This window comes from Microtus pennsylvanicus, chromosome X, assembly GCF_037038515.1.
Source record: "Microtus pennsylvanicus isolate mMicPen1 chromosome X, mMicPen1.hap1, whole genome shotgun sequence".
In the NCBI taxonomy this organism is placed as follows: domain Eukaryota; kingdom Metazoa; phylum Chordata; class Mammalia; order Rodentia; family Cricetidae; genus Microtus; species Microtus pennsylvanicus.
In genome coordinates, this window is record NC_134601.1 from 127,139,316 (window position 1) to 127,157,694 (window position 18,379).

At 47.5% G+C, this 18,379-nt stretch overlaps 1 protein-coding gene across 2 annotated transcripts in view; it reads right to left on the bottom strand.

Moving 5' to 3' along the window:
- Positions 1-54: 54 nt before the first annotated feature.
- The window catches only part of Iqsec2 (IQ motif and Sec7 domain ArfGEF 2), a 78,470-nt gene continuing 60,145 nt past the window's right edge, over positions 55-18,379 (bottom strand). Inside the window, exons 5-15 of one of the 2 annotated variants that reach the window (XM_075958395.1) lie at positions 16,701-17,596; positions 15,005-15,166; positions 14,437-14,559; positions 13,049-13,215; positions 9,604-9,743; positions 8,735-8,860; positions 6,314-6,413; positions 5,446-5,607; positions 3,433-3,606; positions 2,900-2,949; positions 55-2,326 (exon numbers count right to left, since the gene is read on the bottom strand). In XM_075958395.1, the coding sequence (XP_075814510.1) occupies positions 1,361-2,326; positions 2,900-2,949; positions 3,433-3,606; positions 5,446-5,607; positions 6,314-6,413; positions 8,735-8,860; positions 9,604-9,743; positions 13,049-13,215; positions 14,437-14,559; positions 15,005-15,166; positions 16,701-17,596 (3,066 nt within the window). In that variant the 3' untranslated portion in view covers positions 55-1,360. The remainder of the gene's footprint in view (positions 2,327-2,899; positions 2,950-3,432; positions 3,607-5,445; positions 5,608-6,313; positions 6,414-8,734; positions 8,861-9,603; positions 9,744-13,048; positions 13,216-14,436; positions 14,560-15,004; positions 15,167-16,700; positions 17,597-18,379) is intronic. The other variant, XM_075958396.1, reaches the window with a different exon arrangement.

Below are 18,379 nucleotides of genomic sequence, written 5' to 3' on the forward strand. Positions count from 1 at the left end.
TTCATGGGCTCTACAGTGGGGAAGGGGGCATAAGTAGGAAGCAGAAGCCAGAGGTGAGCACAAGGTCTTTTATGAGGCATCAAATATACATTCTTATATACAAGGAGGGAAAAAGACAATGCCTGAATCCCCGCTCCGCTCCTCTCCATATAGTCCCTCCCACCAATGCCCTCCCACAACCTGAAGCCCCAGGGACCCTTTGACATAGAGGGTCCATCTGTCTGTCTGTACTGCAGCCCATACTTGACAGGGGAGAGGAAGGCAGGGACTGTGAAAGGAGCTGCTGGATGTGTAGGGCAAGAAGAGGAGCTGGGACTTGTAAAAAATATATTTATAATAAATAAACAGGACTGCAGAGGGGCTGGCGAGGCAGTGGAGTTTTGATGAACAAGAGGGGCTTGGGCATTCTGGCTCGCAGCCCCAGCTCTGATGGCTTCAATCTCTGCCTCAGGAAGGACATCTTGGTGGTCCTCTGGGAGTCTTTCCCCAGGGCTGATGCTGGGTGCCCTGCCCCAGTGAGATATGTGTGGGTGATATCTGTAAAGTGCATTGTCTTCAGTTGTAGGTGGGAAAAGAAGAAGGAATGGGGGGGCATGCAATATGGGTGAGGGAGGGCAGTACCCTTCTCATCCCAGACCTGAGCCCCCCCCTCCAAAAAACCCTGTCTGGACTTTGATCAGGATAAGAACATTGCAGGGCAAGGCAAATTCCTGAAGCCAAAGAGGTCTGGGCTGGGGCCTATTAGGAGGGCACACACAGACTGGCTTAAGAGAGGGAAGCAGTGCCCTCGGTGGGGGCCAGCACAAGCGGGGTTCCACCCACAGAGTACATGGACAGTCTGTGTTCTCCAGCAGGCAGAAAGACACATGGAGGTGTGTGGCTAGGCCCTGAGGTTCGGCCACAGCTCTACAGAGCTCTCTCCTAGCCCCACACAGCCAGAGGAGCTCTGGGGAAGCCTTCACCCCCACGGCTCCAGAAGCCTGCCTTCTCCACCAGCTTGTAAGGATGCTCCCATCTGCCCAGAGGTCTGAGACCACCAACTAGGCCTCCAGGGACCAGAAAGAGAAGAGAGGAAGATAGGAAAGGGAGGACAAGGACTAAGGAGAGGCCCTTACCACTTGCCAGCACTGCAGTGCCCTAAGTTCAGGCTACAAGTGGCAAGGGCCCTCCAATCTGAAAGGAAACCCCATGACAAGTGCTAGGGGTTAGAAGAAGGGGCTGGAGAGATGGAGGAAGTGGAAAGAAGGACACTGCTGAGTGTATATATATTTTGAAAAAACTGAGGAAGAAGAGAGGGGCAAGGTCCCTCTCCTGTGGACTTCCCCAGACTATCTGTTCCCCAGTACACTCATTCTATCCCTCAGACCACAGTGCTGATCCGGCTTGGCTTGGCCTTGGGGTTTGCACTGGGTGGATTAGCCGTGCCAGGGGGCCCAGAGGCGTGCAGTGGGCCATGGGGGGAGGTGGGTGGGAGGGGTGAATGTGGGGTGTGAGGGGAGGGTGGGGGCAGGGGCGGGTAGGAGGGGTGAGGGGGGATGGGTGAGTGTGGTGACAGTGGTGACTGGGGGTGGTGAGGGTGGGAGTAGGATCCCCCTGGTGGCCGGGACCCAGGGCCCCCAGCTGCACCTGCTGCTGGCATCATCTGTGGGTGGTGACTGAAGATGAAGTGCTTAGGGCCCTGTTTATGGGCAGGCGGGTGCTGTGGAGCAGGACTGTACAGGGGTAATGGGGATGTGGGCTGGTGCAAGGGGTGGCGGCCATGTGGAGCAAACTGAGGGTGTCCTCCAGCCCCTCGTCTTGGGGCTCTGCCTGGCCGGCCCAAGGTATAATGCTGGGGTCCTGGAACTGGGCCATGGGCATGGAAGTGTCGATGTGGCCCCACAGGTGGGGCTGAGGCAGGTGGTGGTGGAATGGAGCCCAGTGTGGGCAGGGGTGGAGGCTGCTGAGGGGGTGGAGGCAGAGGGGGTTGCTGGGATGGGAGGTAGGGTGGTGGGGCAGGGCCCGGTCCTTGGCAATACTGGGCATGCAGGGCCTGAAGCTTGGACTGCCCATCAGGTAGCACCCCCATGCCACCATGGCTGTGACCATGGTGGTGGTGGTGATGGTGGTGGTGGGTGGAGGAAGCGGATGAAGACGAGGCAGAGGCCTGGCCTGTTGGCGGTGGTGGCATCTGGAAGGGCCCTTTGCCTCTCTTGCTTCCAAATAGGGAGCCCAGGAAAGATGAGGAGTTCGAGACTGGCCTCTGGCTCTTGTACTCCTCTGGCGGCGGGGGTGGGGGCGGAGGTGGCATCCTCTGGTGAGGGCGTGGACTGCTAATAACAGACCCCTGAAACGGGGGAGGGAGGGAAGTCAGGCTAGTCTACATATCTAAACCCCCAGCCCTAAACTCCACCCCTGTCCCTGAAGCTGGAGCAACAAGGACCCCCAAAGTAACAGCAAAAACCAAACAGCAGTCCTGTATTTGTGGCCAGCTCTGCAGACACATCCACTACCTCAGTTGAATCTCAGAGGGCAGAGGAAGAATCAGTAGGACCTCCTTCTCATGACCATTTCTCAGGCCAAGAAAATGTTAGGCCTAGAGAGGCAGAGTGACTCGCTCAGGGTCAAAGAGCAGGATTTGGAGGTTAAAGTTTCTCGAGGCCCAAGTCCAAGGGCATCCCTATTTGGAGTTGGCCCTGGGGTTAAGAAGGGACATGGGAGAGTGGAAGACAGACTGAGAGACAGGCAGAGTGAGGACAGACAGAGTGAGGACAGATGGAGAAAGTGGTTGGCTGGGAGAGGCAGCCATATGGTACCCAGCACGGAAGAGGGGTAGGCAACAGGTCCCCTCCTCCTCTGGGGCTCCATGGCCAGGGCAGGGCTCATGCAGAAAATGAGTGGGGCAGGAGCTGACACTTACTTCGATGGTGCTGTCCAGCGATCCCACGCTGTTACGCCGCCCCCGCTTCCCTGCACCCACAAGCAAGGAGCCCAGCGTCAGAGCAGCAACCCTCCCTCCCCACCCTGCTGGGCTCCAGAGCTGGGCACCAGGCCTAGGTCCCTCCCAGGGACAGACACCCCATTACCCCTTTCCCCCATTAAAGAGGGGGAGGTAGGGAGGAAGAGAGGTTGAGAAGGAGGAAAGAGAGGAGGAAAATATGGAGGAGAGGCAGTAAAGGAGAGACAGAAGAGGGAAAAGAGGAGAGGTGCAGAGTCTGTGGCCCCACTTTATACTCCCTGGCAGAAACCCTGGGCCCCACCTGTTCTGACCTGGCTACCAGGCCCCCTGTGACATAGTGCCCAGGGCTCTGAATGAAGGGTGTGTGTGTGTGTGTGTGTGTGTGTGTGTGTGTGTGTGTGTGTGTGTGTGATGGAGGAAGGCCAGTGACAAGAGGCAAAGAGGACACCTGGTCCCACATCTCCCCAACCAGGGAAGGGGCCCAAAACACTTACCTGCATCAGAGAGGTCTCGCAGGGAACTACTGAGTGCACCCCGCTTGAGCCCATCGCCTGCCCCATAAGTGTCCTCCAGACTACTGCGGGCCAGAGTCCCATTCACTGAGTCCTTGGCTCCTCCAGGCTGTGAGGCATTAGGTCGCATCATACCTTTCTGCTTCTCCAGCTCCGCTGGGTAGCAGTGGAGAAAATGGGAAAAGGTCAGGAATAACATTGAGAACCCACCTGATTGACTGGCAGCCCACCTCGGTTTTCCTCCCTCCTTCTGCTCCCCAAGCTTTCTACCTTACCCCCATCCCCGTAGTACTTTTCCCCTCTAAACTACAACTCTATCTTCAAAGCTCCTTAGGTGCCCAGCCCATCCTATGCCACTGAACCCTTCTTTTGCTTTCCTCCCTATAAGTGCCCCCTCTTCTTGTTTCCTCTCCCTCTTCTTGTCCGTCATTTCTTTACACTGTTGTAGATAGGCCTCCCTAAACACCCCTGCCCTTTAAACAAGAGCTTTGCAACAGATGGCTCACAGGAAGGATGGGAAGGCCCTTCTAGCCTATGGTGAAAGACAGTCCTTTCAATGTTCATGCAGTTCTCAAATGCCTTGCTTCATAGCAGAGAAGCTCTCGGAAGAGCAAGGGCACGAAACTGCTGGGAATCAAAGCCTTTATTATGTGCTAGGCAGAATGCTGGGGACAGCACATACCTGATCCCACTCATTCTACATTATGAGCATAGTCTACATTATGCAGGAGAACCTGAGAACTTGACAAGTTATAGAGTTTGCTCAGGGTTAGACAGTTGAAATCGGTGAAGTGAACATTCTAAAAGCAGGTCTATCTTGCTCTACTGCCCCCCCCCATACCTCCAATGAGGTCAGGAAAACTCCGGTCTAGTGGGCCTCTCCTTATCTTGATATGGCTAATCTCTTGCCTTACATCTCCCCAGCGGCTCCAGGTCTCTACTGAACTGATACTCTGCCTTGCTGGCTGCAGACCTATCAAGGTCTGTTTCTCTCTGCCTTCTTTCTCCTCAATGCCATGTTACTTAACTATGACTGCTTAGCTTAGAGAACAGAAACCTTGAAGGGCATCAAGAAGAATGAGATATAATCATTATTTTCTATAGCCCATGATCAAAATAACTTGGTGTAGGTCCTGGGTATTGAGCTGGACCTCAGTTTGGGAGCTGATATTGAGGAGAGGAGACAGGGAATGGTATTGTTGAACACCATGAATGCACTGGTCTCTCCTCTCTTCCTCTCCTTCAACTTCAACTTCTCCCTCTCTTCCCCTCTTCCACTTTCTCTCCCTCTCCTCTCATTGTGACAGAGACTCAATACATTGCCACAGCTGGCCTGGGAACTTGAAATCCTCCTGTTTCAGCCTTCCCAGTACTGAGAATACAGATGTGCAACCACTGTGTCTGGCTTTTTGCCAAACTCACTGAAGATTTCTTTTTCTTTTTCTTTTTTTTCTTTCTTTTTTGAGTTTATGTAGGAGTTTTGTTGAGATGAAGGGAGTGGGAAAAGGAAGGGAGAAGGAGAGCTACAGAGAGAAAGAAGAAGAAGAGGTAAGAGCCTGTCTCTTTAGAAGAGCGGTGGGAAAGAACTGTGAAGATTTCTTTATTCCTGTTATCTGAACAAAGGGTTCAGAGGGTTGCAGAACTCACCCAAGTTTGCCCAGCTAACAAATAGCAGACATAAAGTATGAAGCTACAGTCCTAACTCTTATGCCCTGAGTCTCCCTTCAATAGAAGAAAAAGTTGGCTCATGATGAGAGGATGGGTGTGGAGGTCCCGGCATAGACTCACAATGGCTGGAATAATAATCTGAGGTAAGGAAGTAATGACCTTCTTGTCTCTGAAAGTATTCAGGCAGAAGGTGAGAGGTTCCTGGAATGAAGGTAGGAAGGTTGGGCAAGCTAGCCCTTAACTCTGCGGTTGTCAGAAGACAGGATTCTTGGTGTCTGTGGGGCACTGTATCATGACGGGAGAAGGAGTCATGCTGTAGCTACTCACATTCCACACGGTACTTCTCCATCTCTTGCACCTCAGCAATGGACTCCCGCAGGTCAGAGGTAAAGCGCAACCTGTCTTGGAGGCTAGGAGCATTGAAGATGATGAGGACTTTTCGTTCCCCTCCAGGTACCGCGGACAGTAACTTGATCCCAAACTGATAATCTGCGGCAATGGGAGGGGACAGGAGAAGCTGGGTATTTTTGTCAGGTTTGAAGCAAAGTGGCTAAGACTAGAAACTGAGAAATGATCCAACCCACTCCCTACTACTGCCAACCATCTGAGACAGAGTCGTGCTATTTGCCTAGTCTCAAATTCCTGGGCTCAAGTAACTTTTTTGTCTCTGCCTCTCAAATACTTCCCTACACATCACCCTGTACACCGTGGCAATTATTTCTGTAACACCCAACTCTGAAGTGCCTCAAGCATCTTCAGTGCTTTCCCTTTGTCCCCGAACTCCTGGTAGCCTTGGCAACCTTATACCAGACTCCAGGATGGAAAGGCAAACATAATTCTAAACTGCTTTCTAGAAACCTTTTCCTTTATCCCTCTGCCTCTCACAATGACTTCGCTCTCTTGAATGACACTCAAGCATGCTCTTGTTCTCAGTTCAGCACTTCAAGCATGGGGTGGCTTCCACATCTGCTCACTAAGGAATATATAAAACATTGCTATTCCAGGTTCTCCAGGGGCCACACCCAAATCATACTCCATTCTAGTTTTCCTTCCATCCTTGGACAAGTAGATACTTTGGAGACTTTAAAGCAGTTGTAGAGGAGGACTTCAAAGGCTGGAAGCTTGTGTAGACGAAGGGTGAGCATGGGCTCTGATAAACCCTGGGATGCATGCTCAGGTTCAGAAGGGGACTCACATGAGTTCTGGAAGAGCTGCATGTGCATCTCCACCAGGGGAAAGGACTGACGGAAGCTGTATGTCACCAAGATCTTCTTCTTCTGGAAAATTTTGGTGACCTTTGGCAAACAAGGGTGGGAAAAAGATAAGAGGCTGGGTTTAGGGTGGGGAATTTCCAAGTGATACCCATTTCTAGTAAGCACCTTCCGCACCCATTCCCTGTAACAGACATGCACACATGAGCACACATACCCACAAGGGAGAACTGAAACTTGAGGAAGAGAGAGGTGGGAGAAAACGCAAGTTTGTGACATTGTGAGCATATACAAACACCAGCAACTTTTAAAGAAACTAAATGAATGCTGGTCCCTCCAGGAAGCTCGTCCCAATACCTCATACAGACTTCTGTTTCCACCTTCTGAGCTTCCAGGGTGCAGGTTCTGGTCCTATACCTTTTCCCTTGTCAGACTCTATGGTAGTTCTGAATATGTGATTGCTCCCTGATGGCTTAGAGGGCAGGGGCTCTAGTTTTCAGGTTCTTTCACCTACCCCAACCTCCAACCATCAAGAGCTAGTGCATACAGCAACTCCTGCCTAGCCTATGAACAGACTTAAAGATCTCTCACCAACCCAAAGTCTTTAGGCTTTCTGGATTTTACACTAACATAAGCTCAGACAATTTGCAAGTGACTATTTTATTTCATTTATTTTGTATGCTGGGAATGAAACTTGGAGCCGGACAATTAACTCTATCACAAAACTATAGCCCCTTCCTCTACAAATGGCTCTTAAAACAAGCGTTTGATTTTAGGTTGGTTACAGTGCACAATGATGTCAAACACTTTTTGGCAGGGATGTGGTGCGGTGTTTGAGATAAGGCCTCCATCACATAACCCAGTCTGACCTTAGCTTCCTGTTCCTTTTGCCTCCATATCCCAAATGCTTTAGGTGACAGGGGTTTATCACCACACCATGTTATAAAACACATTTTAAGTCCTAGTGAGTCCCTGAGAACAAGGACTGAGTCTGATTTCTCTCCATGTGCTCAATAGCCAGCATAGAGCTCCATACACAGAGGGGCGTCAGTGCATGAAGGGCATCTAACAGTGACTCAGTACCTGTGTGGGCCAGGCACACCTCTTGACAATGTGATTGTCTCTAAACCCTCTTCTCTTTTGTAGGGCTGGGAATGGAACCGAGATCCTTGCATATGCTAAGCAAGCGCTCTACTACTGAACTGTGTTGCCAGGCACTGAGTTCTTAGTTCATCTTCTCAACAACTCTGGGAAATAAGGGTCAGCACTATTTCATGAAGCAAGCAACTAAGGTTTGGAAAGGATGTTGGAGGCATTTTGTCTAGAGTGGTAATTCTCAACTGGAGAGAGTACAGAACAACGTCTGGAGAAGAAGACGCTGCCTTCTTTTCTTTTCTTCCCTGAAGAAGATGTTCTCTACCTCTCCCACCCATCTTTCTCTCTTTTGCTTTTCTCTGGAGAATACATTTTTTTTTGGTTGGAGGTTTGCTGTTAGCTTCTAGTAGCTATCCCAGAGTGGTGCTAAAAATACTACAGTGCACAAGACAGACCCCTGAAAAAAAGGATTGTCTGCCTCAAAATATTAACAGTGCCAAGACTGAGAAACACTGATGTGAAGGAGAGAAGACCAAGGAAGGAACAGGGTTGCTGTTCTCAAATCCCTGGATTACTGTCTCAGAACAGAAGGGGGAATACTTATTGTGTTCCCAAGAAACAGTGAGGAACTTGAGTAGGAGGTGAACCCCATTAGGAGGCAAATTCTAGCCTGGTGTGGCGGTGCCCGTCTTTAATCCTAGCATTCCAGAGGCAGAGGCCAGTGGATTTCTGTGAGTGTGAGGCTAACCTGGTCTACATAGTGCATTCCAGGACAGCTAGAGCTGTACAGTGAGACCCTGTATTAGAAAAACAAAACAAAATAAAAACAAACCCACCCCCTCTCCCCCAAATGCCCACAACGGATTCTAGCAGTCAGGGCTAAGCCATCTTGAAGAGTGGTTCTTGTCCAGGAAATCCTGAAAATCCCTTCAGATCCACAGAATCCAACAAATCCATCACTAAAAGATGTGGTGTGCCGCTGTACCAGTGACATGCTTGTTTTAATCACTTCCAGCATCAAAACAACAGAAAGGTCTGCAGGGCCGCAGATTCACAACCCTCTACTTCCTACTACCTCCCAGATTATAGGTCTATCATTTCCCCGCAATCCTCACATTGTCTGCCCTGGTGCGGCTGTCACCACAGCAAAATGAAAGAAAATGAGGTCCAGAGAAGGGCTGTGCCTTACTCGAGACCGCGCAGATGGCATGCTGCAGCGTTCCAACCACACTCCTATTGCACGGTTGGCACCAGAGCCAACAGCTGTGCTGACTATCTCCCTCCCATTTCCTTCTGCCCAATGCCCATACCACAAGGAGGTCATTGAAGAGGAAAACCTCCCGCTGATGCAGCCCCAGTCTCTGGGGACGGTTTGGATCTGGCACCTCATAGAGCTGGCAACAGCAAACCAGTCGACGGTGAGGAAGAGACAGGACCTGGATAGATGTGGAAAAATAGTTGTCAGCAAGGCCATCCCAGCGGTTTTAGGCCTCTGGCACCTTAACAAGACAGAATGTACACCTGATACATATCTGTCACCCTGACACAAAGAATATAAACAACGAAGTCCTTTAAGCTTTCCTGCCACCTTGTTTTTGTCCCAATAGCACCCTTTGTCTGAAAAGCTTTTCCTGTCCAGCTTTTTCAAATCACAATTCCAAAGTTATTTTCCAAGAAGTCTTTCTAACTTCCCTTGCCTTAAAATGGCCTCTCCCTGATTTCTGTTCCTCTAAATTAGACCACGAGGCAGAAGCATTATGTGTCTTTGCCTTGGAACCTCACTAATCTCTGAGTGCCCCTAAAGACAGAAATTGTGTCTGATTCATATCTATGTCTCTAGATTTCAGTAAAAAAATCAAGGATAAGGCATCCATAAATGTTTGTTGGCCAAAATATCTGTTTTTTTTTTTTTTTTTTTTTTTAGAAAATATTAGCTTGACTCTTCTTACTTGGGATGGGCAGACAAAACCATAGATGAGAAGAAAATACTTACACAGCATCTACTATGAACTTTGCAATATACTAAATGCATTTACATGGAGAATCTCCCATAATCTGTACCATGATCCCTAAGGAATATAATATCTTCCACTTCATTTTACAGGTAAGGGCAACCTGGGCCTGGGGAGGCGGGGGGAATAACCTACCACACAACACTGTCCCCTCCCCAGGCACTCACCGGTTTCTTGCCAACAATCATGCGCTCCACAGCCTGCACCTGGGACACGTGGTCATCATTGGTCCGCAGTTCACGACCTTGGATGCGCTGGTAGATGCCTACCAGGAGGTCTCTGGGGATGTCTTCACCATTGTCAACCCCTACATGGAAAGTGTAACACAGGAGTATGTCACATCAATATGGAGGGTAGGCAGTAGGGGGATCTCCATAATATCCCACACCCAGCATGGACCGTAGCAAAAACAAAACAAAAGAACAAACAAAAAAAACCCAGTGAGTATTCTTAGTCTTTTAGCTATGAATGGGACAGGGAAGGTGCCTTTAAACAAAACAGCCAATTACTTTTTTAGCCAGGGTAGGAATTTTGTCTAAACAACTTATAACACACTGCAATTAAGACAAGCAGGTACTACCTTTTACCTTCCATGGTTTTTGTTTTAAGATTTATTTATTGTTTTTTATGTATATGAGTGTTTTGTCTGTACGCATGCTTGTGTACCATGTTGGCCTGCTGTCTTCAGAGGTCAAAGGTGGGTATTGGATCCCCTGGAACTACAGTTACAGACAGTTGTAAGCCACCATGTGGGTACTGGGAATTGAACTCGGGTCCTCTGAAAGAGCAGTCAGTGCTTTTAACTGCTGAGCCATCACTCCAGCCATCCCCCACTCCCACCCTCCTCCTATCTGCCTCTACTTCCTAAGTGCTACGATTAAGTACGCTCTTAACTGGGAATATTACTTGAAAATAATATTCAGAGTTAGTAAGAATCTGAGGAATTTGGAGTGTACACTAATATAACAGTTTCAGAAATTAAAATAGCAAGAGCCTAAATATTCAAACCTATCAATTCTTTTCCAAAGAATCTATCCTAAGGAATCATTCAGAAATATATGTGAGATTGATGTTAAAGAATGTTCACCAAGTGCTATTTGTGGAGAAATTCAGAAACAGCTTAATTTCTAACAATAGAGAAATAGCTAATTAAATAATAGTTTATCTATAAACTTGATGTTTACCAAAATATTTCAATAATATGAGACAATCCCTGTAGCAAGTTAAGTAAAAAGAGTAAGATAATAAACTACATGAGGAGCCAGGTGGTGGTGGCGCATGCCTTTAATCCCAGCACTCGGAAGGCAGAGGATCTCTTTGAGTTCGAGGTCAGCCTGGTCTACAGAGCTAGTTCCAGGACAGGCTCCAAAGCCACAGAGAAACCTTGTCTCTAAAAACCCCCCCAAAAAATTAAAAATAAAATAAACTACATGAGGACCAGAGAGATGACTGAGCAGATAGGGATGCCTGCTGCTAAGTCTGATGGTTTGAGTTCCATCCCCAGAAGCCACATGGTGGAAGAAGAGAACAAACTCCTAAAAGCTGTCCTCTGACCTCCACATGAATACTGTGACATGTGTATATCCACATGTAACACACACACACACACACATACACCAATAAACAAATAAATGTAAGGAGAAAATAATTTTGGCAGTGGTGAGCACTAAACCCAGGGAGGGGCCTCATGAATATTAAGTACAGCCTGTTGCTGAAATATAGCCTCATGCCCCACATTCCTAAAATAGACATGTATTGCTTTCATTTGTTTGTTTGCTTATTTATTCAATAATTGGAGGAAATACATGGTTACACACACACACACACACACACACACACACACATACATCATCCTTCCATATCCATGGGAGATTTGTCCCAAGATCTTTCATCAATTCCCAAATCCAAGGATGCTCATGTTTCATATATAAAATAGGACAGTCAAGTATGGTTGCTAAGTGGTAAGGTGTTAATTGATCTTGTTAAAATGGAGTGGTATTTTCATATAACCTATGTACATTCTCTTGTTAGTTTAAATAATTTGTATGTTACTTCAATATTTACTGCAATGTTAATGCTATGTAAACAGTGGTTTTACTGTATTATTTGGGGATAATGACAAGAAAAAGTTTATACATGTTCAGTACAGACACAAGTTTTTTTTCTAGATGTTCTCCGTCTACAGTTGGTTGAATTCATGGATGAAGAACCCACAGGTATGGAAGACTGACTGTATACATGGTAAGCATATGTATATGGTTGAATGAATAATGGCAAGATTATGGGAAACAGCTCTGGGTGCCCTCAAATCTAACTTGCTCTTCCTAAGTCCACTGTCTTTCTCCACTCTTGACTGTGTGCTGAGTGAAACCTTTTCACTCTTCTCTTTAAAGCTTCTGCTAGGAAAAAATGACTTCTTGTTTGGGAAATACCATACTTCTTCCTTGCACAAGTGCTAAAAGTACATTCTTCTCCCCACTGTTTTTTTTTTATCTTAGCTGCCAGACAGCTTTAAAGCCTCCAGCAACATAAATTATGACAGTCAGCAACTTTGTCTTGCTCTCCCCATCTCTATTTCCCTCCTTTCATTGCTTTTGAAATAATCATAGTATCTGTGCCATTTTAGTAGGCTGCTCTTTGGTGAGAGCTAGGGCTTGACATCGTTACAATAAACCGAAAGCACAGATCAAAGTGGCATCATTTATCTGGCATTGGAAGACCTCAGAGACTGGATCCGCCTGACCTTCCCAAGTGTTCATCTAGCCCATCTCAGTTGATCTCTAAACAACCTCACATTTTCTTCCGTCTGGGCCTTTGTTGTTTTCTCTGCCAGGTAAGCCCTCCTCTATTTTTAGTCTGTCATTTCAAGGCTCACCTTAAAATACAACTCCTCTGGGAAGTCAGTAGGAGGTAAGAGCTCCTTCCTTTGAATTCTGGTTGTCTTTTGACCTCTTTGACATCACTGTTCACTTTCTGTCTCATCGTGGTTATCTAGGCACTACATGGCAGTCTCTCCCTCACGATGGAAGAGCTCTAAGAACAGAGCCTATAGCAGACTCCCCTCCATTGTCCTTGGTACTCATTTTACTAGGTACTCATTAAACATCCAGTAAGTGTCAACTGGCTGACCGACTGGATGAATGAATGGATAAATTAATGGAGGTAAAGGTATCTAAATGAGTCTTTATGGGTGTAAGTAGGAAAGACAAGGAGAGCGCTAATAAGGGTGAAGGACGTGAGTGAATAAAATAGTTTAAGAGTCAGGCTATCTGTATTTCTTTGTTTTCTGAGACAGAGTCATATTCTACAACCTGAGTCAATACCTAGAAAATAGCTGCTCGGAGAGTGGGTTTGTCTTTGCAGTTCTGGAAATCAAACTCAGAGCCTTGCACATGCTAGGTAAGCACTCAGCTACTGAGCTACCCACACAGCCTGGCAAGTAACTGTTGGAGTGAATTGCTAAGTGAACAGCCTGGGGACCTCCAGCCATGAGATAAAGTGACAAAGGCTAATTTACAATGACATCTGGGATCTCTCACTGCACTCCCATCCCCACCCTAATTTCTTTTCTCTGATGGCGGACAAGAAAAGTAAATGGGAAATTCTGCTCACCTCTCAGGTTCTTAATGAAGTCATCCAGTTTCATCTTGCGTTCAGCCTTGACGCTGGGGCTGTACATGTCGGTATTGAGGAGGATGATGGCAAAAGCAAGGATGAAGATGGTGTCTGGGTTCCGGAACTGGCGTACAAGGGCAGGGTTACAGACACAGTACCGCTGGCTGTGAGACAACAAGGGTCAAGTCTAGATGCAGGTGCCAGCAATCTCCACCTGCCCACAATTTGCCCAAGTTGCCATCATAATCCCTTTCCTTCAAGAAACACTCCCTTAGTACTTGAAGTCTGTCCTCTTCCATTTTCCCCAATAGTATCATGAAAAACCATAATCACTAACTTCTTGGAACTTTTCCAGGAGACTTAATGTACATTGTCCCATGCAGTTGATCACACCACTGCATGAATGCTAGTGCCCATTTCTTTGGTTATGTAGCAATGGAGGTTGAACCTTGGGCCTTGAGCATGCTAAGCATTTGCTCTATCACTAAACCACACCTCCAACTCCCAAGCAGTCCTGCTTTACACAGGATATAATGAAGGTTCAGAGTGGTGAGGTAACTCGGCCAGGCAATAGAGCCAGTGAGTGGTAAAGCTGGGATGAAACAGATCATCTGTCAAAGCAAATCTTTCGCCCATAATGGAAAATGAGTTCTCAGCAATTCCTCCGTCTCCCCTGTAAATGCTCCAAAGCAGTGGAGCAAGATTTAGACCCAGCTCAGTTTGATCTTCAAAGCATTTAGAGCTGAGTATAGATACCATGACTTTAGAAACACGCAAGTTCAAAGCCTGGTTCAGTTAACTTACTCTAATGTCCCTAAACTTGAGATTTGTCATCTACAAAATAGAAATACCAATAGAAGAATCTACCTCATAGAATGGTAGCCCCTCCTCCCCCCTTTTTTCAGTACAGGCACAGAAACCAAAGACTCATAGCCATGCAACAGGCAAATGCTCGATCACTGATTTACACACCCAGATCCACGAATGTTACCATTTACTACTGATGTTGCACTTATTAATGTGCCTGTATCTCAATTGCTAGAGCTAGATACTTTAATATATATCAGAGCTATATTCACTATCTCCAAACCTTACAAATGCCTCTCAAGATGAGATTTATCATTTCTGGATTTTTGCTTATTTGGTTAGTTTTTGTTTTGGTTTGCTTCTTTGAGATAGGGTTTTTCTATGTAGACCTGGCTGTCCTGAAACTCACTATGTAGACCAGGCTGGCCTTGAACTCAGAGATCCTCCTGTCTCTTCCCTCTCCACACCTGACCTTCATTTCTGTTTAGTGGGAGAAAATTAAAATGCAGAGAAGCATCTTGTGGAAATAGGGCCCCAAAGAAGAAAAGGGCAGCTTCAGGAGTGAGAAGCAGGCACACCTGAAAGCTTCAATGAGTCGCTCCACTTTCTGGGCCTCACCCTGAACTCGAATATGGGATTGGAACTTCCTGAGTGCATCATCCAGATCCATAGAGGAGAAGTCCATCTCGTCCACCACACAGCTGAAAAGTAAAGAGTCAGGGTGGGTGGTGGCACTCTTCATTTCTCTACATAAACCACTGGCCCACCTACTTGCATAAGCAGCCCCGCACTCCCACTGACATGCTTCCAAACTCTGGACTGAGTGAAGCTGAAGTAAGAAAACTGAAGGCACATGGTCACTTAGAATGCTTTCTATTAGTCTATTCGTTTCAGTGATGGGAAACTGAGGCCCAAAGCAAACTATTAGGTGAGTACACCCTGCGGAGAGCCACTCTTAGAAGACTTTAGGAATAGGGTCAAGAGAGAGAAGACCCTTTAGAAGCAGAGGGGTATGGAAACAGGAAAATCTAGTCATCTTGTTTTAAAAAGTTTATCTGAGCAAAAAAGACAGACTGCCCCCTTTCTCCCTCCTGCCTTCCTTTTCCAGGAATCCCTAGCCCGCCTGCCCCATGTTGGGGTCCTCACTCCAACACATCTCTGTTGAACTGCTTCTGCCGGTTCCCCAGGAATTCCCCTATCATCTGCCGGCTCAGGCCTTTCCGCTCCAGGATGAAGTGAGCCACCCCCACAGGAGTGTCTGACAGGAAACCTCGCTCAATCAAATACTGGATACCCTTCTCTGGCTTCCTGCAAAAAGAGAAGAGGTAGGTCAGATAGTTGTTCCTCTAGAATTGCACCTGGTCCCATTTCTAGAACTAAGCAAGGCTTCAGAGAGCCAAGGGTCTATAATGTGGTCCAACTCCTCTCGGGTACAGATAAAAACATCACAACATAAGAGTAAACTACTTTCCATCTCACAGAGTTTCAAAATTCCAAGGTATCCATCCATCCTCACACCACTTTCCTCTTTTACTGGAGGCATACCACAGGTGGAGGAAAAGAAGCATCGAAATGAGAGCCTACTTTCGTCAGGATCATCCCAGCAACCGTCAGGCTGTCTTGAGAAAAGGCCTGAGCTCTAGACCAAGACTGCTTCTCAGAACCCTCAGGACAGGGAAGAAGTGACGAGGTTACTTGTTCCGCGTCCTACATCCTACCCAGCCTCTGAGGCTTTTTCTACTGATGAGGTGCCTCCAATGTTTACAGAGACTGGGACCAAAACATCTGGGTTGGAATTATCCCACATGCAGAACCTGAATGTCTTAGGACTCCCATGAAACCAAAAATTGGAAGTTTGGACATTGATGTCCCGGAGTTTCTGAATAATCACTTCTGCATGGCTTTGGACAGCCTCTTTTATTTCTCCAGGTCTCACTTCCTTATCTCTAAAATAAGAACACTCCTACCAGCCTTGCTGAGTTATTGTGAAAATTAAACATAGGTGGCAGTGTTTAACAGAGTATAAAGATGAGAGGTATTACATCAAATGCCTTCCATTATATCTAATGTTGTCTAATTACATATTATGTTTTCTAATTATTTTCCAATCAAATGCCACACTCTTACCCCCATTCCTCAGCACCTGGCAGAGGACCAGGCACTCAGAAAGAGCTTAGTCACTGTTAGTCATTCCAGCCTGCTGCCAAATACACAACCCTACTTACAGAAAGATGAGAAAACCTGAAGCCCAAAAAAGGACCACAGGTTACCTAAGGCTAGACAGTGAGTGAACAGGCAGATTAGGGGTCTTAGTCTGGGGTTCTTTATATTCTAGACGGCCTCCCCTCTGGAAGGGGGATATAGGGATGATAACACCTGGAAGTCATTTTGGGGAAACATCTTGCCATCTTGCTCAAGATCATACAAACAGATACTGAAAGCACAGGACCCGAACATGGGCATGTGTGTGTGGGGGGGTGTCTCTCTATTCGGTAACCTTGTTTTTCCCCCTTGGTTTCTTAGTTTGGTTAATTGTCTTTTGAGACAGGGTTTACTCTGTAGCCTAAGCTGGCCTGGTGCTTCCAACAGAGACTAGGCTGTCTTCTAACTTATGGCAACCCCTTTGACTAAAGTCTACTGAGTGCTAAGATTTCCAGGCAACAGCTACTGTTCCCTTCTGCCACCCTTCTACTAGTCCTCATCCCTGGGCATCTGGGGAGAAATACCATTTCACCAGATGATAGGCTGGCAGAACCAAGGTCACTGCTTGGAGCTAGGTCCTCAAACAAGGTGCCTAGGCAGGATGGGAAGAGGCAAGGAGGCTAGAACTGAGAGCACATACTTATTGAAGAGGTTGAGGCCAATTCTGTAATGCCGCCTCTGTACCACATCATTGTTGAAGGCTGGTGAGTCCCAGCTGTGCCTTGTTTCCCTCTGGTAGGTCTGCTTGCACAGGCCACTGGCTGGAGGTTCCCTCAGGCTATCCCGGGACGAGGAGCCAGAGCTGCAGTTGATGGTCTCATTGGAGTTGCTGGAGCTCTCGAGGCTCTCATTGTCTCCACCGTCAGAGTTCTCCCCTGCTGCCTCACACTTCCCCAACCTCCGACCCCCAGCCACACCACTGGGCCCAGTGCCACTATTGGGGGCTGGCGGCAGGGGCCCTGGTGGGGCTGGAGCTGGACCCTCAGGGGCAGGGTAGTGGCGGTGTGGGATTGGGGCCCTGCCTGGTGGCCCCTTATGCTTCAGGGTCCCATGGGGGCTGCAGCCATCAGCCTCATACACCAGCTGGCGGTGGACAGAGCCGCGATCTGAGCGGTCACTCAGGTCTACAGAACTGTCACTGGGAGGCTCAATGGTAAGGAGGGGAAGGTGTGCGGCCCGGAGCCGGAAATCCCGGCACTCCAAGCACCCAGGACCCCTGCGAGTGCCTTCCTCACGGCTACCATCTTCCCGGGTCCCTGGTGGCATCGGTGGAGGAACTGGTGGGAGGGGAGCTGGTGCCCAGAACTCAGGGCGGCTCTGGGGTGGGGGCTCTGTGCTGGGCAGTCGCTCAGGTGATGGAGGAGGAACTGGGTCATCCAAGTAGAGGGGAAGGTCACTGAAGGAGGTGGCTGAGCTGTCCTCTTGATGTTCCTTTGGTTCCCGCTTTTCCATCTGGGTTGACCCTGGCTCCTCAGACATAGGCCCTGATGGGTGGCAGTTCAGGGCCTCATCGATGGATTCAGCCAGAGATTTAACCTGCACACAGTGAAAGGTGAAGAGGGAAACGGAGGAAAGATAAAGGGAGGAATGGTACAAGGATCGGAGGAGAGAAGAAGAAAAGGAAAGGCATGGAAAGCTCCCTGGTGGGTCAGCTAAGAACACAAGTGCTTGGGTCCCCCCTTCCCAGCCCACAGGCTCTTTATTTTAAACTTTTAAAAAATTTATTTATTAATTTTGTGTGTAAGTGTGTTTTGCCTGCATGTATGTCTATATACCACATGTGTGCCTGGTGTCAGTGGAGGCCAGAAAAGGGTATCAAATTCCCTGAAACTGGAGTTATACAGGGCCATGAATGACCATGTGGTGCTGGGAATCAAACCTGCCACCTCTCCAGCCACTTATTATTATTTCATATGTATGTATATTTTTATTGAAAATAAATTTATCTTCACACAATACATCTGATCACAGTTTCCCCTCGCCAACTCCTCCCAGATCCTCCCTACCCACCCAACTCCATGCCTTCTTTCTCTCTTTAGAAAACCAAAAAACAAACACACCAGAAAAATAATTTTAAAAAACAAAGAAAAAGCACAAGAAACACACACATGCCCAATCAAAGCCCATAAAAACACAAAATCAGAAACCATAATATACAAGCAAAAGACCAGTTAGACAAAAAAAAAAAGACCAAACAGAGCAATATGAGACAAGAAGTCTACAAAAATACTGCTGTGTTCATTGTGTGTTGTCCATCCCTTTATTTTGCAAAGAAACTCATAGGTTCTTAATAATTTACAAAATAACTCCCCGGAAGTC